General features: G+C 37.1%; 1 protein-coding gene across 3 annotated transcripts in view; it reads left to right on the top strand.

The window, feature by feature from the left end:
• The window catches only part of SLC23A2 (solute carrier family 23 member 2), a 363,505-nt gene extending 356,721 nt beyond the window's left edge, over positions 1-6,784 (top strand). For all 3 annotated transcript variants that reach the window (XM_053718194.1, XM_053718196.1, XM_053718195.1), the window contains 3 exons: positions 2,249-2,386; positions 2,513-2,608; positions 5,280-6,784. In XM_053718194.1, the coding sequence (XP_053574169.1) occupies positions 2,249-2,386; positions 2,513-2,608; positions 5,280-5,512 (467 nt within the window). In that variant the 3' untranslated portion in view covers positions 5,513-6,784. The remainder of the gene's footprint in view (positions 1-2,248; positions 2,387-2,512; positions 2,609-5,279) is intronic.
• The last annotated feature ends 12,309 nt before the right edge of the window (positions 6,785-19,093 follow it).

Genomic DNA, 19,093 nt, shown 5'->3' with positions numbered 1-19,093 from the left:
TATAGAGTAGTGGCTGTTACTTTTAGCATAAAGAAGATCGTTGGTAACCTTGGTGAGGGCAGTTTCAGTTGAGCGTTGTGGGCGGAAGTCAGATTGCAGGGGGTCAAACAAGGAGTTGGAGGACAGGAAGGAGGTTAGGCGGTTGTAAACTAGTTTTTCCAGGACTTTTGATGCTAATGGAAGCGGTGATATGGGACAGTAGTTTGCAGTAGAATTTTGGATCAAAGGATGTTTTTTTTTGAGTATGGGAGTGGTTTTTGCAGGTTTGAAATAAGATGGGAATGAACCGTTAGAGAGGGATAGGTTGAAAATTTAAGAGCAGGAGTGAGGGTGGAAGAGAAGGTATTAGCTGGGAAGGGAAAGGGTTGAGTGGGCAGGTAGTGAGGCATATGGAAGACCGTAACAAACAAGGGAAGATGCAGAAAGTAATAGAGGTGGTGGCTGGGGATGGAATTAGATGATTGCAGGTTAGTGTCAGGATGTTTCTTTGTATAGTATGTGTTTTGTTTAAAAAGTAGTCTGCCCGGTCTTAAACTCTAAAGACACACTGTGGGGGTAGTGCAGGTGGGGAGAGGAGAGAGTTGAAAGTAGAAAAGAGTCATTTAGGGTTTGAGGAAAGAGTAGTACATAAGAGAAGTAGGTTTACTTGGATAAGTGAAGGGTAGATGTGTATGAACGAAGAATTAATTTATAGTGAATGAAATTGGTTCAGAGCGAGATTTCCCCCAGATATGTCCAGAAGTGTAGAAGCATTTTTGCAAGTAGCACTTTTGCCGAGCGTGCCAGGACTGTAGCTGACGATGTGGGATTTTGCGCAGTTGGGGAGGAGCAAGAGTGTCTAGTGCAGAGGTGTTTTGTTACAGTGGGCTGGAGAAAGATCAGGGCAGGTTATAGTGGAAGAGATATTGAATAAGTTTGAACAGCATTCAGATTTATACAGGTGCGTGGGGGAGAAGGAGAAGTGTGTTTAGCTAATACATTAAGATTATAGGTGAGCAGGTGGTGGTCTAAAATGGGAATGGGGTGACAGGTGATGTCAGATATAGAGCAGAGGTAGGATAATACCAGGTCTATGGAGTGTCCGTCACAGTGAGTAGGGAATAGGGTGAATTGTGAGACACCGAAGGGGGATGTGATTGAAAGAAGTTTAGAGGCAGCAGGGGCAGATGGGTTATTTATGGGGATGTTGAAATCCCTGAGTGTTAGAGTGGTTATATTTGTAGAGAGAAAGTGAGTTAGCCATGTGGCGGCAAAGTTGTTAAGGAATTGGGAGTTTAGTCCAGGAGGGGGATATATGACTGCCACTCTGAGAGAGTGGGGGAGAACAGGCGAATGCAGTGGACTTTAAAGGAGGGGAAGGAAAGGAAATATTGGAGTGAAGCAGGTACTGATAGGTGCAAGAGGGGGAGAGCAGGATCCCAACACCACCACCATGTCTCTTACCTTGCCTAGGGGTATGGCTAAAGTGGAGGCCACCTTGTGTGGGAGCAGCAACAGTGTCAGAAGAAGATAGCCAGGTTTTCGGTAATTGCTTAAAGGTTCAAAGCTTTAGAAACAAACAGGTCGGGAATTATTGTAAGTTTATTGCAGACACAGCGTCCAGGAAGCACAGGAAAAGAAAAGGGGATATGTTCTGTTGGGTAATGGAGATTGTTAGAATTGGATGGCCTAGAATGTTTACTGTGGGAAATTGAGCGAGAGTGTGGAAGTTTGGTAATTGTTACGGGGTCAGGGTTGGGAAAGATATCACCAGCAGCAAGCAGTAGGAGTGTGAGTGAGACTTGTAAAAGCAGGTATGATTAGAGAAAGGAGAGTTAGATGGGGATATGTTTCTAAGGAAACATAGTAGTTCATGAGAGGACACCATATGGGATGAGAGAAGGGAGGGTGAGAGATGGATGGTTTGGAGGGTAATGTTATGGTTATTTTTGTTATAGGGACATGCAGTGAGTTTTAGGAGAAGGGCATACAGAGCAAAAAAGACATGGAGAGCATAGTGTAGGTGTATAAGTGAGAATTACCTGTTAGTGGGTTGCAGTTTCTCCCTCCAGTTTGATGACCATACTGCCTAAAAGATTACCTGCAAATAGCCATGTTAATTTTAAACATGGAAACATTATTTTGAGTATCTTTGTGAGGATACTGTCATAGGTTCACGCATATTGCATGCAAAAAAAAGCAAACATTGTTCAGTAATGGAAACGTGCAACTGGTACAGAATGTATAAGAATTTTACTCTTCATTTCAGGAATGATCACTGCTGTGGGACTCTCCAACCTCCAGTTTGTGGATCTGAATTCTTCACGTAATCTGTTTGTTCTTGGTTTCTCCATCTTCTTTGGGCTAGTCCTTCCCAGTTACTTGAAGCAGAATCCCCTGGTTACAGGTAGGGGCACAATATAGAAATTACACCCCAAACGTCCCCTTTTCCATACAGTTTAATACTGCAAATATATTTAAAATCCTTTAATGTATATTTTAGTTATTTTAATCCTTTACTTTAATTTTTTAGGCATAGCCGAGATCGACCAGGTACTAAATGTACTTTTGACAACTGCCATGTTTGTGGGAGGCTGTGTTGCTTTCATTTTAGACAACACTATTCCAGGTAAGTGACATTCAGATATTAAACAATGTAACCAATAAGGCAAATTATACTAGAACAAAGCATTATTGAAACGCGGGTCGGGAGAGGGACAGTTTGAGAATTGCCAAAAATGGTGGATAAATAGAGAGAGAGAAGCACTAAACCTGGGAACGAACAATAGCATAATAGCTTGTTCCATGGTTAGTTACCACCCAAGAAGCAGCCTCTTTTTGCTCAACATGTGCCTTTCACAGAGAAGAACTTTCCTGTAGCATATCCGTCTGATCCTGACTTAACAGTGCACCTCACTGACGAGGCCCATAGAAGTCCGAAACTATCGTCTGGGGTTGTCATGTTCCTTGTTCAAAGGAGAATTGCCTGGTATTTTGGGGCTGTACTGACCTTACTTGGCGGGATCAGACTGATATGCTTCAGGAAAGTTTTCCTCTGTGAAAAGCACAACTGGGCTAAAAGAGGCTGTTCCTAGTTGGTGACTCGCCATAGAACAAGCTACTGAGCTGTTGTTCATTCCTGGTAGAGCGCTTCTCTCGTCGTATACAAAAATGGTGGATAATTTCTATTGGAGGCCTTGGTTATTTGGTTACACTTAAGGTCTCACCTGGGTCATGTTTTAATACATGAATTGTTCATCTTGGAATAATCCTTCACTGCAGCTTTCTATTTTAAAGAGAGATTAAACATTGCTCCTATAGTAAAAACAAATATGTTAAAGGGACAGTTTTCCCACCAAAAATTATCCCCTTTAAATTGTTCCCAATAATCCATTTTACCTGCTGGAGTGTATATAATTGTTTTACAGATAGCTCCTTTACCCTTATTTCGGCACTTAAATTGGTTTAGCCAGTGGTATCCCCACCTATACAGAAAGTTTCTATACTGGAGTATATGCTATTGACAAGCCTAAGTAAACACAGCCAGCAGAAGAAATTACACTCCCAGTAATATAATTTTACAGTGTTCTTTCTAAGTATTGAGGTTTGGTTTTCCAGAAAAATATAAGATAAGGAAGCAAGTCTGTATACACAAAGTGACAACATAATGACATCTGATATTACCTACAAGCTCGACCCACTGTAATAGGCTTTGGTTTCAAAGCACAAAACCAATTAATTCATATACACAAACCTGAAAATGCAATTTCTCATACAGTTTATACTCTGCAGCTGGTATAACAAGTCTTTGAAAATACATTAATGGAAAAACTATTATACAGTGTACTGTCCCTTTAAATCAGAGTAAACCTAAAAAAAGAACAGCTTGTGTAAAATACAGCAAACATGTTTTCTTGCAGAATGAGTACTTTGAATATCTTATTGTAGCCCCTGCACACAGGGAGACAAAGGAGCAGACATTTTGAACTTTAAGTTGCATTCTGCCACTTCTGAGCATGAGCAAAACAGACTTACTGTCTCTCTAGCGTTATCTGAATAATAAACCAGCTCATGTTACTCTAGAAGTTTTAGCATTGAGCTATAAATTATTTCCTGCAGAGGCCTCAGCCTTGTTGAAGGTCTGTAACAGTAAGTAATGGACCCTGTACAAATCAAGTTAAAAATAAGAAATAAAAGGTAAAATCCTTTTAAATGATGAATAATACATATGCCAATGATTTCTATCAAGTATAACCCACTTAGTGCCTTTTTTATTAGATCAATAAATTAAACTGTTTAAAGTGGCAATATACACCAATTTCCATTTAACTGCATGTAATATACACTACTATAAAGAATAATATTCACAAATACTGATTTAAAAATCCAGTATAAAACATTTTAAAAACTTACTTAGAAACTCCCAGTTTAGCACTGTTGATGATATAAGCCTGGGACACCCACTAAAAGGGGCTGATAGCAGAACCTTCCCCCTCCCCTGCATATGAAAAGACCCATTATACAAACAGAAGCAGTCTGAAGTCTGTATACATCAGTATACATCTAAATCTTTGGGACTTGGTTAGGAGTCTGAAATTTAGCACAATGTTATTTAAAAAATAAGCAAAACTATACATTTTTTACAAAAACACACCCAGATGGGTGTAAAAATTGGATCATCTACAAAACATTTATGCAAAGAAAAATCTAGTGTATAATGTCCCTTTAACATCCCTTTAAGGGCACAAATGTTATAAGGAACAATTTTGAGATTCATGAGGTATATACAGTTCACTACTGTCCTTAGATTAATCAACTCTATCAACTATGGATACACAGATTTTGGGATTTTATTTTAGTATCTAATCTCCAAGCAGAATACTTACCAACAATAGTTTGTGGCAATTTGCATAGATACTTGTCATGACCATTAATAACTACTACTTATAATAAAGCTGGGCTTCCATGTTATTTATTTGCGTCTATCATGTAAAAAATAATTTTCACATGTTGTGGCCAGGGGTGGTTCTAGATCATACAAGTTTGGAGTGCAAAAGATTGACCACAGTACTAAATATGAGCATTGCAGGGTATACTGCTTGGGACCTCTGCCTCTTTTTTCATCTCTTTGTACATTTGTTTGTTTTCAAATCTCCCTTCTCCTTCCCTTACATCTCTCTGTGCTACCTTGCAAATTTAGGGAAGCTGAGTCCTTTGAGTTTTGGGGGTGCTATGTTTATGATTGCCGATATATACAACCACCACTGCTTGAGTCTAATATGTATTATCTGCCCCTTCAGGCTCACCGGAAGAAAGAGGTATCCGTAAATGGAAACAGGGGTTGGGTAAAAGTGGATCGTCTATTGAAGGCATGGATTCCTATGACTTTCCCTTTGGGATGGACTTTCTCAGGAGGTACAAATGCTTCAGCTACCTTCCCATCAGTCCTACATTTGCTGGATACCAGTGGAAGAAGCTTCGGAAGAGCAGTAAGAGTCGGAGAGTAGAGGAAGAATCTGAGCCAGCTGTATAACCCAGGCCCCCCTCCTCCTTGTGTGTGTTCGTACAGTAACTTGATGTTGCAATCTTATCTGGTTTACCAAGCCTTGTATCGGAGATATTTTTGTTTAGTTGTTGTATATATGAATATAATTATTCCACTGCTGAGACCCAGGGTAACTTTTGGGTTTTATTAACCCTCCCCCTAATTACTTTATGGTGCTGCCCATGCAGTGAGTTAATCTGTCAACTTTTTCATCTCCTACTTTGCTCATTAACTGCTCTTTTTCTCATGTCCCCACCTTTTTTCTTCTCTCATTTTCCAGTTGATTCCCTCTCTTCTAATCTTTCCTTTCTTTGTTCTGTTTGTTTTTTAAACAGACCCTTCTTGGTCTTCCTGATTTTTCTGCTATATTTCATCAACATGTGCCTCCGACTTGAAACAATTTTTTACGTTTTGTTCTGTATGATTGGCCTTTCTGGCATTCTAAGTAGTTAACACAACACTGGCTAATTAAACGGGTATTGGTGCTCTTTTAGGCATCTATTGCTTAATTCCCTTCGTCTCAGCTTTGGAATGTTTAAATTATTTCAGTCCAATGTTTCCACCAATCATAAAAGTAATGGTCATTGGTGTCCCCATATGTATGGGTTGTTGATTAAAATCTAGCACCTTTCTCCTCCCCATTATGCACCTCATCACCGAAGACTCAGTATGGGATTTATTCCCGCTTATGGTATTTAAAGGCCAGTAAATCTACTAAACAGTATTTGCTGCTATTTTCAACCATGTGAAATGATGTTTTTTTTTAATAACCTTCAAATTTGGAAAGTGTATATACATTTTTTAATGATCACTGTTGGCACGTGCAGTTAATATTTTTTTGAGCAAAGGTTTTTTTCAGCATCATTCCTGTTTTCTGCAGGTTTGAGATCTTGCATATGTTAATCACAGCAAGCTCCCACTTTAAAGATTATATATGTGCATTAAAATGCCAGATCAGCACTTTATATGGTTGGTTACGCAGTGTATCGAAGTATGGCATAATATATGTTTAAGATGCTTTTTTCGTGGCATTTTTTTCATTATGCCGCTCAATAAGCCAGTCCTATTGAATACAGCAATAAAGTTATGAATAGCAGTATAAGCGCTAGATTTTATGTAAAAATAAGTGTAAGAATGTTTTTACCCACTAGAACATACACCACCATTCTAAAAATGATCTTGTTCTTGTGCCAAAAGCTGAATCTATTTTGATTATTAAGATAGATAGCAGTGCCTATATACTTTAAACAGAAAAAAGGGATGGGGATATATATAATATATATATATATATATATATATATATATATATATATATATATATATATATATATATATATATATATATATATATATATAAATTAACTTCCCAAAATATTTTAAGATGGTGGCTTATTTTTAAACACTTTCCACTTGTGTTTCCTTAATAGCTTGTAGAACTATATTTGCACTAAATAAATCTCAAGTAATGTTACATGCTTAAAGAAGCGTAAAGGTTTTTTTTATCAGTGGCACTAGGAGCTTTGCGCAGATGGCAAATGCGAATTATAGTCTAATTGAAATGGACTATTCTGTATTTCAGATATGACCTTATGTCCCCTTTTAAATTAAAGAAACCTATAAGAATTAAAAATACTTTGTCCTGCATTGGTTACCATAGTTTAATAACGGTGTATACAGCCAAGACATCTGCATCTTTTCTGGCATGTAGTCTTTCATTTGTAGTCAATTCACTTCTTGCCATTTACCTTAACTTGCAATAAGGCTTGAAGAACATTGTGGTGCATATTATCAAAAAGCAACCTTACATTTAAATTAATATAGTTTCTGTCCTTATGAAAACGACACTGGCGTATTTCCATTGTGTGGGTCGGCACACAACGTTCTTTGGGAGGGGGAAAACAAAATAAAAAAAAGGATTTGCATGGTTGACCACTTTGGTGAAACCAGTGCGGACTCCTCTGGCTAATAAAGTGTTAAAAACCTTGCCAATTCCAGGATACTACACATGCCTCTAATTTGGGGAAGGAGAAAGGTGAAGATAATACGTATTTACCAGGACACCTTGGGTTTACATGTTTCTCAGTATTTTTTTTTTTTATTTAAATTTTTTTGACAAGTTTGAAGTAGCATTTCTCACCCCTCTGTCAGTACTCCAAACTGCTAGAGAGGGCAGAACCACGATACACCCATGACAGTGTCATTTGGGACTATAATGCTCCTGTGTACGTGTGTATATAAATATATATATATATGTATATGGGTGTGTAGTCTGCATGTAGAAATTATATTTTATCTCCTAATATTTCCTTTGTAAAAAGCAGTGAGAATATCACATGTGCTGTAGACAGGACTTCTTTGTGTTGTTCTCCAATGTCATAATCTTAATGCGCTTATTTATATTTAACAAGGAATGTGTATATAATGGCTGAGCTTTTGCGTTTTTGTGGGGAAGGCAGCAGAGGATCGAAGATTATAACCAACTGCTGCTTGTTTTGTTTTTTTAATGTCTTTGTCAACCAAACACTAAATATCCGAGTTGACCGTAACTCACAGACAATAGCTTAGTAGTTTATATGTACTAGCTGTGAGCAACTTATACAGCAATATTTGGATTGTCAATCTACTTTTCCATTGAGACAATTTTTTTAAAGTCTTTATTTTAGTAGTATCTGTCCAGTTATCTTTTTATCCCTTCAGTTTACAAGTTTTACCCAATGAAAACCCTTATTTTCTCCTTTACTTTTCTTTATTCACAACTCACCTTTTTTGACATCTTCGTTATCTTCAGTTTTCTTCATTCTTTAATATCTACTTGAGTTCCTTTTCATTTACTTCCACAAGTCTGTTATTTTTTGTTTTAAAACTAATGATGTATTATGAACCGAATAATGTCCTCAACTTTTCATAATCTTCCATGTGTTCTCAATCGATATTTTCCCTTTATTCTCTAGATCTTTGACTTTTTTTCAATGTTAACTTATTCATTCCCTTGGTTAGATACGTTTTTTCAACTGAAATGAAACCAGCATAGAAAGAAACCAATCCTACCTAGCAACATAAAACATGCAGCCAATAGTTTGACCCAATTTTGAGGTCTATAAAAGAAAGGCGCCTGACTCTAATAATCTAAATGTTTATACGCACAATTGAGTCTTTTTTTAAAGGGCGCCATATCAACAGTTAAAACTGTTTAATCTCATGTTTGTGATATATGTAACCCCTTAGCTGCTATGAATCCTATACTTTTTTCTGACCCTTCCACAGCATACAAATCTTAAATATTTGAAACCTAATATTTCAAAATGCAGTGTGTATTCACAGTATTAGTTAATAAAATACTCAGTATTTAAGTTTGGATTCCCCCCTGCCATCATTCTCATAATCAACTTAAAACCCAAACTTTCTTTAAAGGGACACTAAACCCAAATCTTTTCATTTGTGATTCAGAGAGAGCATGCAATTGTAAGCAACTTTCTAATTTACTCCTATTATAAAGTGTTCTTCATTCTCTTGGTATCTTTATTGGAAAAGCAAGAATGAAAAGTTTAGATGCCAGACCATTTTTTGTCCTTGCTGATTGGACAGCACCAATAAAAAAGTATTGTCCAGGGTTCTGAACAAAAAATTGCTGGCTCCTTAGCTTAGATGGCTTCTTTTTCAAATAAAGATAGCAAGAGAACGAAGAAACATTGATAATAGGAGTAAATTAGAAAGTTGCTTAAAATTGCATGCTCTATCTGTATCACAAAAGAAAAAAAATGGGTTCAGTGTCCCTTTAAGCTTAATATTTTTTCTGGTTTATTGTTCCTAAGACATTTTAAGGAAACATATTTTCCTACCTTTTTTCATATTTAAATGATTGTATTTGTTCTTATGAAGAAGCGTTCTACTTCTTGGTTGTTAATCTTTAAGGAACCTACACTTGAGTATTCCATTAATGTTCTCCTCTTTCCGTCAGACCCCGTTCTAAAGGGTAAAGAGAAAAAACATCAGTGAAAAGAGCAGAAAACGTCTCATTTTCAAAGTCACTTTGGTTGAGACTCTTCTAGGTGACTAAACAGAGTTAGAAGCTTTTTGAAACTCCATAAACATTGTGAAGAATCGGAATGACCTTGGTCTTTCCAATTTGCTTCCATTATCAGTCAGCCTTTTTATGGGCGGAGTTTCGGAGGCTCCAGCTCCGACTGAGCATGTGCAAGAGTATGACCAGTCTGTCATAGCTGTCACATGACACAGGAGGAAAGGAAATTTAAGGAAAATGAAATTAGTCAGAAAAAAAATTGATTTCTCCTTTTGAAATTTTAAAGTGTTATTGCATTGTATTGTTATGCATTTGTTAATTATCAAGTCTATTGTATTTAATGGTCCTAAAAGTTGGACGTAAAAGTTCAAATTAAAATGATTTAATGTGTTAAGAGAATTTTATTACTGCACTATTGCATATAAATGTGTTTTAACCCTTGCAGAGGGGTTAAACACATAAAGTCAGCTCCAGAGCAGCAATGCACTATTGGGTCCTAGCTGAATACATCTGATGCATCAATGATAGCAGCCATGTGTGTAGCCATCTGTCTTCAGCTAGCTCCCAGTAGTGCTTTGCTGTTTTCAACAAAGAATATGAAGATAAAGTTATTTTGACAATATAAGTGTACTGAAAATATTGCAGACTGTATCTGGATCATGAATGTTTGTTTAATTTTGCCTTTTTTTTTTTTTTTCTTTATTTGACCTACTTAGTGTTTGATGGTGGGCAGGGGGTGAACAAACTTTGAAGAAAAAAAACTATTTCATAACATTCCCATTCATTATTTCTCCTTTTTTGTCAAAATTTGTATTTTATACAAATGACAGCTGAATATGTGCACTTAATGCTTTATGTTCTACTGATGTAATTAGCTTAAGGGGACACTAAATACATTTCATGCATCTCCCTCTAATCATGGGTGCTGCCATATTGGAACCTAAGTTACTCTGCAGGTATCTGAAGGAGAGTTACTGCACACGTGCAGACAGGTCAGCACTGGAATTTAGTGAAAGATAGATTTCAAAATGGCTGTCCCCATGACTAGAAGGAGGTGGGGAATAAACTCAATGCTATACTATTGTTTGATGTCCCTTTAATAATACTTAAATTATACTATATATTGTGTTTTAGACATCAATGTCTCTTCATTTAATGAAGATCTTGTTTGAATTCATAGACTGCAAGAAGCTAGAACTCATAATTTAATAAGCTTTTTAATAGTTTATGATTCTACAGCTGGACACGTTTTGCTTGTAACATACAAAGTTTTTTGTTTTTTTAAGATGTAATTTGTTACAATTTTTGTAAAGAAATTTCATATCTAGTTTTTTTTTTTTTTCTAACATGGTTCCATTTATCGTTGAAATATATTTAAGAAAGATATGTAATATTGGATGACATGTTGTGAATAAAAGTAGAAAATAAAGCTATTTTATTCTGTATTTTTAAAGCTGTTAAATATAAATAATAAAAATGGATATAACTGCAGAGCGTATTTCCTTGTCGTCTTGCTTTTCTTTAAAAGGTAGAACATTGTATTGGTTTGGATTCATTTAGATTGGTAGAGGAAGTTCCTAATTAGTTGCACACGCCAGTCCCATGATACGAAAATGTAAGGAGAAACGACTCAATTCAGGAAGAGGTAAAATTAGACCAGGAGTGTCAGTAATGAGATGGATCAAACCACTAACATATCTGGCACTTGAGCAAGCAAAAATAAAATCCAAAATGTTGATGAATCCAATAAAAAAATATATACCTAAGTATAGACAGGGCTTCCTCAAGCACGTACATCTTGAGGAAGTCCTGTCCATGCTTATGTATGTTTAATTCATTACAATTTTTGGATTTTATTTTTGCTTGCTCGAATGCCACTTACATTGTGTGCCTTGAAGTTTTTATTTTCATATGGACCTTCTACAGGTGAAGTTTCTAATGCAATATTTCTGTGCAATATAACTTGGCTTAAACCTTGAGAATGTATTTGGATTTAGGTGTTAAAGGGAAAGAATCACCATGCAATTACAGGAAGTTTTTTTTCTGCAGTTTTTCAACAAATGAACATACTACGTAAGTGGTTTTGTACTAATGCATTAATATTTTGTTTGCTGCAATCATTTTTCTATAGCCAAACTCCACCTACCACTTGCCTTATTTGGAGGAGCCATTCCAGACTGTAGTAGACAAAGCTTTCAGCTGTCATTCTGTTTGCAACATTTACATTGCTTTTTATTTCCCTATCTTATTATCTCTGCTAAAGTCAATTAGGAACAGGATCAAGGTTAGACTTGTGAAGTCTACAGTGTGTACAGACTTAAAGGGACAGTCAACACCAGAATTGTTGTTGTTTAAAAAGATAGATAATCCCTTTATTAGCCATTCCCCAGTTTTGCATAACCAACACTGTTATAATAATACACATTTTACCTCTGTGATTACCTTGTATCTAAGCCTCTGCAGACTGCCCCCTTATTTCAGTTCTTTTGACAGACATGCATTTCAGCCAATCAGTGTTCACTCCTCTGTAAATTCATGTGCATGAGCTTATTAATGTTATCTATATGAAACCCATGAACTAACGCCCTCTAGTGGTGAAAAACTGTCAAATGCAGAGGCGGCCTTCAAGGTCTAAGAAATTAGCATATGAACCTCCTAAGTTTAGCTTTCAACTAAGAATACTAAGAGAACAGAGTAAAATTGGTGATAAAAGTAAATTGGAAAGTTGTTAAAAAATGACATGCCCTATTTGAATTATAAAAGTTTATTTTGGACTTTACTGTCCCTTTAAATTACACGAAAAGGAAGCAAAATAATGAAAGTGATGCCATGAGAATTCAGAACCTTGTCCTAGATTCCAGTCAGTTAGAATAGCCATGAAAAAAAATTGGCAGCTTGGTTACTTGTTTTCAAATCTATTCCAATATGTTAGAAACAATGCTGAGAAGAAGAAAAAATAGAAAACCGTCTAACAGGTACATTTAATACACCCAAAAAAAGAAACTCTATAAATAGTACATAACTTTGTTGAAGCAATAGATGTGCCTCCAAAACCATAGCATTTCAGATTGACTATTGACTACCTAAAATGTTGGAGTGCAAGTCTTAATTGCGTGCAATTATTTTTCATCATGTTAAAAACATAATTTATGTAAGAACTTACCTGATAAATTCATTTCTTTCATATTAGCAAGAGTCCATGAGCTAGTGACGTATGGGATATACATTCCTACCAGGAGGGGCAAAGTTTCCCAAACCTCAAAATGCCTATAAATACACCCCTCACCACACCCACAAATCAGTTTAACGCATAGCCAAGAAGTGGGGTGATAAGAAAAAAGTGCGAAAGCATAAAAAATAAGGAATTTGAATAATTGTGCTTTATACAAAAAAATCATAACCACCACAAAAAGGGTGGGCCTCATGGACTCTTGCTAATATGAAAGAAATGAATTTATCAGGTAAGTTCTTACATAAATTATGTTTTCTTTCATGTAATTAGCAAGAGTCCATGAGCTAGTGACGTATGGGATAATGACTACCCAAGATGTGGATCTTCCACGCAAGAGTCACTAGAGAGGGAGGGATAAAATAAAGACAGCCAATTCCGCTGAAAATAATCCACACCCAAAATAAAGTTTAAACCTTATAATGAAAAAAACTGAAATTATAAGCAGAAGAATCAAACTGAAACAGCTGCCTGAAGTACTTTTCTACCAAAAACTGCTTCAGAAGAAGAAAACACATCAAAATGGTAGAATTTAGTAAAAGTATGCAAAGAAGACCAAGTTGCTGCTTTGCAAATCTGATCAACCGAAGCTTCATTCCTAAACGGCCAGGAAGTAGAAACTGACCTAGTAGAATGAGCTGTAATCCTTTGAGGCGGAGTTTTACCCGACTCGACATAAGCATGATGAATTAAAGATTTCAACCAAGATGCCAAAGAAATGGCAGAGGCCTTCTGACCTTTCCTAGAACCGGAAAAGATAACAAATAGACTAGAAGTCTTTCGGAAATTCTTAGTAGCTTCAACATAATATTTCAAAGCTCTAACTACATCCAAAGAATGCAATGATCTCTCCTTAGAATTCTTAGGATTAGGACACAATGAAGGAACCACAATTTCTCTACTAATGTTGTTAGAATTCACAACCTTAGGTAAAAATTTAAAAGAAGTTCGCAACACCGCCTTATCCTGATGAAAAATCAGAAAAGGAGACTCACAAGAAAGAGCAGATAATTCAGAAACTCTTCTAGCAGAAGAGATGGCCAAAAGAAACAAAACTTTACAAGAAAGTAATTTAATGTCCAATGAATGCATAGGTTCAAACGGAGGAGCTTGAAGAGCCCCCAGAACCAAATTCAAACTCCAAGGAGGAGAAATTGACTTAATGACAGGTTTTATACGAACCAAAGCTTGTACAAAACAATGAATATCAGGAAGGTTAGCAATCTTTCTGTGAAAAAGAACAGAAAGAGCAGAGATTTGTCCTTTCAAGGAACTTGCAGACAAACCTTTATCCAAACCATCCTGAAGAAACTGTAAAATTCTCGGAATTCTAAAAGAATGCCAGGAAAAATGATGAGAAAGACACCAAGAAATATAAGTCTTCCAGACTCTATAATATATCAGATTTACGATCCTGTAACATAGTATTAATCACAGAGTCAGAGAAACCTCTTTGACTAAGAATCAAGCGTTCAATCTCCATACCTTTAAATTTAAGGATTTGAGATCCTGATGGAAAAAAGGACCTTGCGACAGAAGGTCTGGTCTTAACGGAAGAGTCCACGGTTGGCAAGAGGCCATCCGGACAAGATCCGCATACCAAAACCTGTGAGGCCCTGCTGGAGCCACCAGCAGAACAAACAAGCATTCCTTCAGAATCTTGGAGATTACTCTTGGAAGAAGAACTAGAGGCAGAAAGATATAGGCAGGATGATACTTCCAAGGAAGTGACAATGCATCCACTGCTTCCACTTGAGGATCCCTGGATCTGGACAGATACCTGGGAAGTTTCTTGTTTAGATGAGAAGCCATCAGATCTATTTCTGGAAGTCCCCACATTTGAACAATCTGAAGAAATACCTCTGGGTGAAGAGACCATTCGCCCGGATGTAACGTTTGGCGACTGAGATAATCCGCTTCCCAATTGTCTATACCTGGGATATGAACCGCAGAAACTAGACAGGAGCTGGATTCCGCCCATACCAGTATTCGAGATACTTCTTTCATAGCCAGAGGACTGTGAGTCCCTCCTTGATGATTGATTTATGCCACAGTTGTGACATTGTCTGTCTGAAAACAAATGAACGATTCTCTCTTTAGAAGAGGCCATGACTGAAGAGCTCTGAAAATTGCACGGAGTTCCAAAATATTGATTGGTAATCTCACCTCCTGAGATTCCCAAACCCCTTGTGCTGTCAGAGACCCCCAAACAGCTCCCCAACCTGTCAGACTTGCATCTGTTGAAATTACAGTCCAGGTCGGAAGAACAAAAGAAGCCCCCTGAACTAAACGATAGTGATCTGTCCACCACGTCAGAGAGTGTCGTACAATCGGTTTTAAAGATATTAATTGAGATATCTTTGTGTAATCCCTGCACCACTGGTTCAGCATACAGAGCTGAAGAGGTCGCATGTGAAAACGAGCAAAGGGGATCGCGTCCGATGCAGTAGTCATAAGACCTAGAATTTCCATGCATAAGGCTACCGAAGGGAATGATTGTGATTGAAGGTTTCGACAAGCTGAGATCAATTTTAGACATCTCTTGTCGGTCAGAGACGGTCATGGACGCAGAATCTATCTGGAAACCTAAAAAGGTTACCCTTGTCTGAGGAATCAATGAACTTTTCGGTAAATTGATCCTCCAACCATGATCTTGAAGAAACAACACAAGTCGATTCGTATGAGATTCTGCTAAATGTGAAGACTGAGCAAGTACCAAGATATCGTCCAAATAAGGAAATACCACAATACCCTGTTCTCTGATTACAGAGAGAAGGGCCCCGAGAAGCTTTGTAAAAATTCTTGGAGCTGTTGCTAGGCCAAACGGCAGAGCCACAAACTGGTAATGCTTGTCTAGGAAAGAGAATCTCAGAAACTGATAGTGATCTGGATGAATCGGAATATGCAGATATGCATCCTGTAAATCTATTGTGGACATATAATGCCCTTGCTGAACAAAAGGCAGGATAGTCCTTATAGTTACCATTTTGAATGTTGGTATCCTTACATAACGATTCAATATTTTCAGATCCAGAACTGGTCTGAAGGAATTCTCCTTCTTTGGTACAATGAAGAGATTTGAATAAAACCCCAGCCCCTGTTCCAGAACTGGAACTGGCATAATTACTCCAGCCAACTCTAGATCTGAAACACATTTCAGAAATGCTTGAGCCTTCGCTGGATTTACTGGGACACGGGAAAGAAAAAATCTCTTTGCAGGAGGCCTTATCTTGAAGCCAATTCTGTACCCTTCTGAAACAATGTTTTGAATCCAAAGATTGTGAATTGAATTGATCAAAATTTCTTTGAAAAATCGTAATCTGCCCCCTACCAGCTGGGCTGGAATGAGGGCCGCACCTTCATGTGGACTTGGGAGCTGGCTTTGGTTTTCTAAAAGGCTTGGATTTATTCCAGACTGGAGATGGTTTCCAAACTTATACCGCTCCTGTGGATGAAGGATCAGGCTTTTGTTCCTTATTGTGATGAAAGGAACGAAAACGATTATTAGACCTAAATTTACCTTTAGATTTTTTATCCTGTGGTAAAAAAGTTCCTTTCCCTCCAGTAACAGTTGAGATAATAGAATCCAACTGAGAACCAAATAATTTATTACCCTGGAAAGAAAGGGAAAGCAAAGTTGACTTAGAAGACATGTCAGCATTCCAAGTTTTAAGCCATAAAGCTCTTCTAGCTAAAATAGCTAGAGACATATACCTGACATCAACTCTAATGATATCAAAGATGGCATCACAAATAAAGTTATTAGCATGTTGAAGAAGATTAACAATGCTATGAGAATTATGATCTGTTACTTGTTGCGCTAAAGCTTCTAACCAAAAAGTTGAAGCTGCAGCAACATCTGCTAAAGATATAGCAGGTCTAAGAAGATTACCTGAACATAAGTAAGCTTTTCTTAGAAAGGATTCAATCTTCCTATCTAAAGGATCCTTAAAGGAAGTACTATCTGCCGTAGGAATAGTAGTACGTTTAGCAAGAGTAGAGACAGCCCCATCAACTTTAGGGATTTTGTCCCAAAATTCTAATCTGTCAGATGGCACAGGATATAATTGCTTAAAACATTTAGAAGGAGTAAATGAATTACCCAAATTATTCCATTCCCTGGAGATTACTTCAGAAATAGCATCAGGAACAGGAAAAACTTCTGTAATAACTACAGGAGATTTAAAAACCTTATTTAAACCTTTAGATTTAGTATCAAGAGGACCAGAATCCTCTATTTCTAATGCAATTAAAACTTCTTTAAGTAAAGAACGAATAAATTCCATTTTGAATAAATATGAAGATTTATCAGCATCAACCTCTGAGACAGAATCCTCTGAACCAGAGGAACCATTATCACAATCAGAATGATGTTCATTTAAAAATTCATCTGAAAAATGAGAAGTTTTAAAAGACCTTTTACGTTTACTAGAAGGAGGAATAACAGACATAGCCTTCTTAATGGATTTAGAAACAAAATCTCTTATGTTAACAGGAACACTCTGAGTATTAGATGTTGACGGAACAGCAACAGGTAATGTAACATTACTAAAGGAAATATTATCTGCATTAACAAGTTTGTCATGACATTCATTACAAACAACAGCTGGAGGAACAGATACCACAAGTTTACAGCAGATACACTTAACTTTGGTAGATCCAGCACCAGGCAGCATTTTTCCAGAAGTATCTTCTGACTCAGTGTCAATCTGGGACATCTTGCAATATGTAATATAAAAAACAACATATAAAGCAAAATTGATCAAATTCCTTAAATGACAGTTTCAGGAATGGGAAAAAATGCCAGTGAACAAGCTTCTAGCAACCAGAAGCAATAAATAATGAGACTTAAATAATGTGGAGACAATAGTGACGCCCATATTTTTTAGCGCCAAGAAAGACGCCCACATTATTTGGCGCCTAAATGCTTTTTGCGCCAAAAATGACGCCACATCCGGAACGCCCACCCTTTTGGCGCAAAAAAAAAACGTCAAAAATGACGCAACTTCCGGCGACACGTATGACGGCGGAAACTGAAAAAAAAATTTGCGCCAAAAAAGTCCGTGCCAAGAATGACGCAATAAAATGAAGCATTTTCAGCCCTCGCGAGCCTAACAGCCCACAGGGAAAAAAGTCAAATTTTAGGTAAGAATAAAATTGATTTATTCATAGGCATTATCCCAAATATGAAACTGTCTGAAATAAGGAACGTTGATAACATCTGAGTCAAGGGAAATAAATGTTTGAACACATATATTTAGAGACTTTATATAAAAAGTGCCAACCATAGCTTAGAGTGTCACAGAAAATAAGATTTACTTACCCCAGGACACTCATCTACATGTTGTAGAAAGCCAACCAGTACTGAAACGAGAATCAGTAGAGGTAATGGTATATAAGAGTATATCGTCGATCTGAAAAGGGAGGTAAGAGATGAATCTCTACGAGCCGATAACAGAGAACCTATGAAATAGACCCCGTAGAAGGAGATCATTGAATTCCAATAGGCAATACTCTCCTCACATCCCTCTGACATTCACTGCACGCTGAGAGGAAAAACCGGGCTCCAACCTGCTGCGGAGCGCATATCAACGTAGAATCTAGCACAAACTTACTTCACCACCTCCATAGGAGGAAAGTTTGTAAAACTGATTATTGTGGGTGTGGTGAGGGGGTGTATTTATAGGCATTTTGAGGGTTTGGGAAACTTTGGCCCCTCCTGGTAGGAATGTATATCCCATACGTCACTAGGCTCATGGACTCTTGCGATTACATGAAAGAAAAAGACATGTGAATGGCTTGTACATTTTTCTGCAGTGTTGCAATAAACTAACTTTGATAGGTTTGAAAAATGTTCAATAGTCAAATTATAGCTACAATTAGCCTAATTTGAATAAGCAAATCTAACTGTATTACTAGTGTTCAAACAGCTAGCACAGTCATTATGTTTGGCAAACTCTCCTTTGTTTGCCCATCCTTATTTATAGCCAATAAGAGACAGATATATCAGTGTGTTTCACTACCACTCCTCAGGGCACACCAACAGTCAGATTTTCCATATCATCTGAACTAGGAGCACAGGTGAAATAATCATATGCTTTAGTAATGGTTACTAATCTGCCTTCATCAATTAGCTGATTTTCACCGTGTGCTCTAGTTCAGATACCATGAAAATCTAAGTAGCACTCCTCATTATTGAACCAGTGATAATAAAGATCTGTGTCTTTACTTATACCCAATATGTTGTGTGATTTATTATCATATACAACTTGTGGATAGACAGGAATTGTTTCCTGCTATTAATTATGGTAAAACGCTT

Source organism: Bombina bombina, chromosome 6, assembly GCF_027579735.1.
Source record: "Bombina bombina isolate aBomBom1 chromosome 6, aBomBom1.pri, whole genome shotgun sequence".
Classification (NCBI taxonomy): Eukaryota; Metazoa; Chordata; class Amphibia; order Anura; family Bombinatoridae; genus Bombina; species Bombina bombina.
Note: the sequence above shows the minus strand (reverse complement) of the source record. Positions and strands in the feature narration are given on the sequence as shown.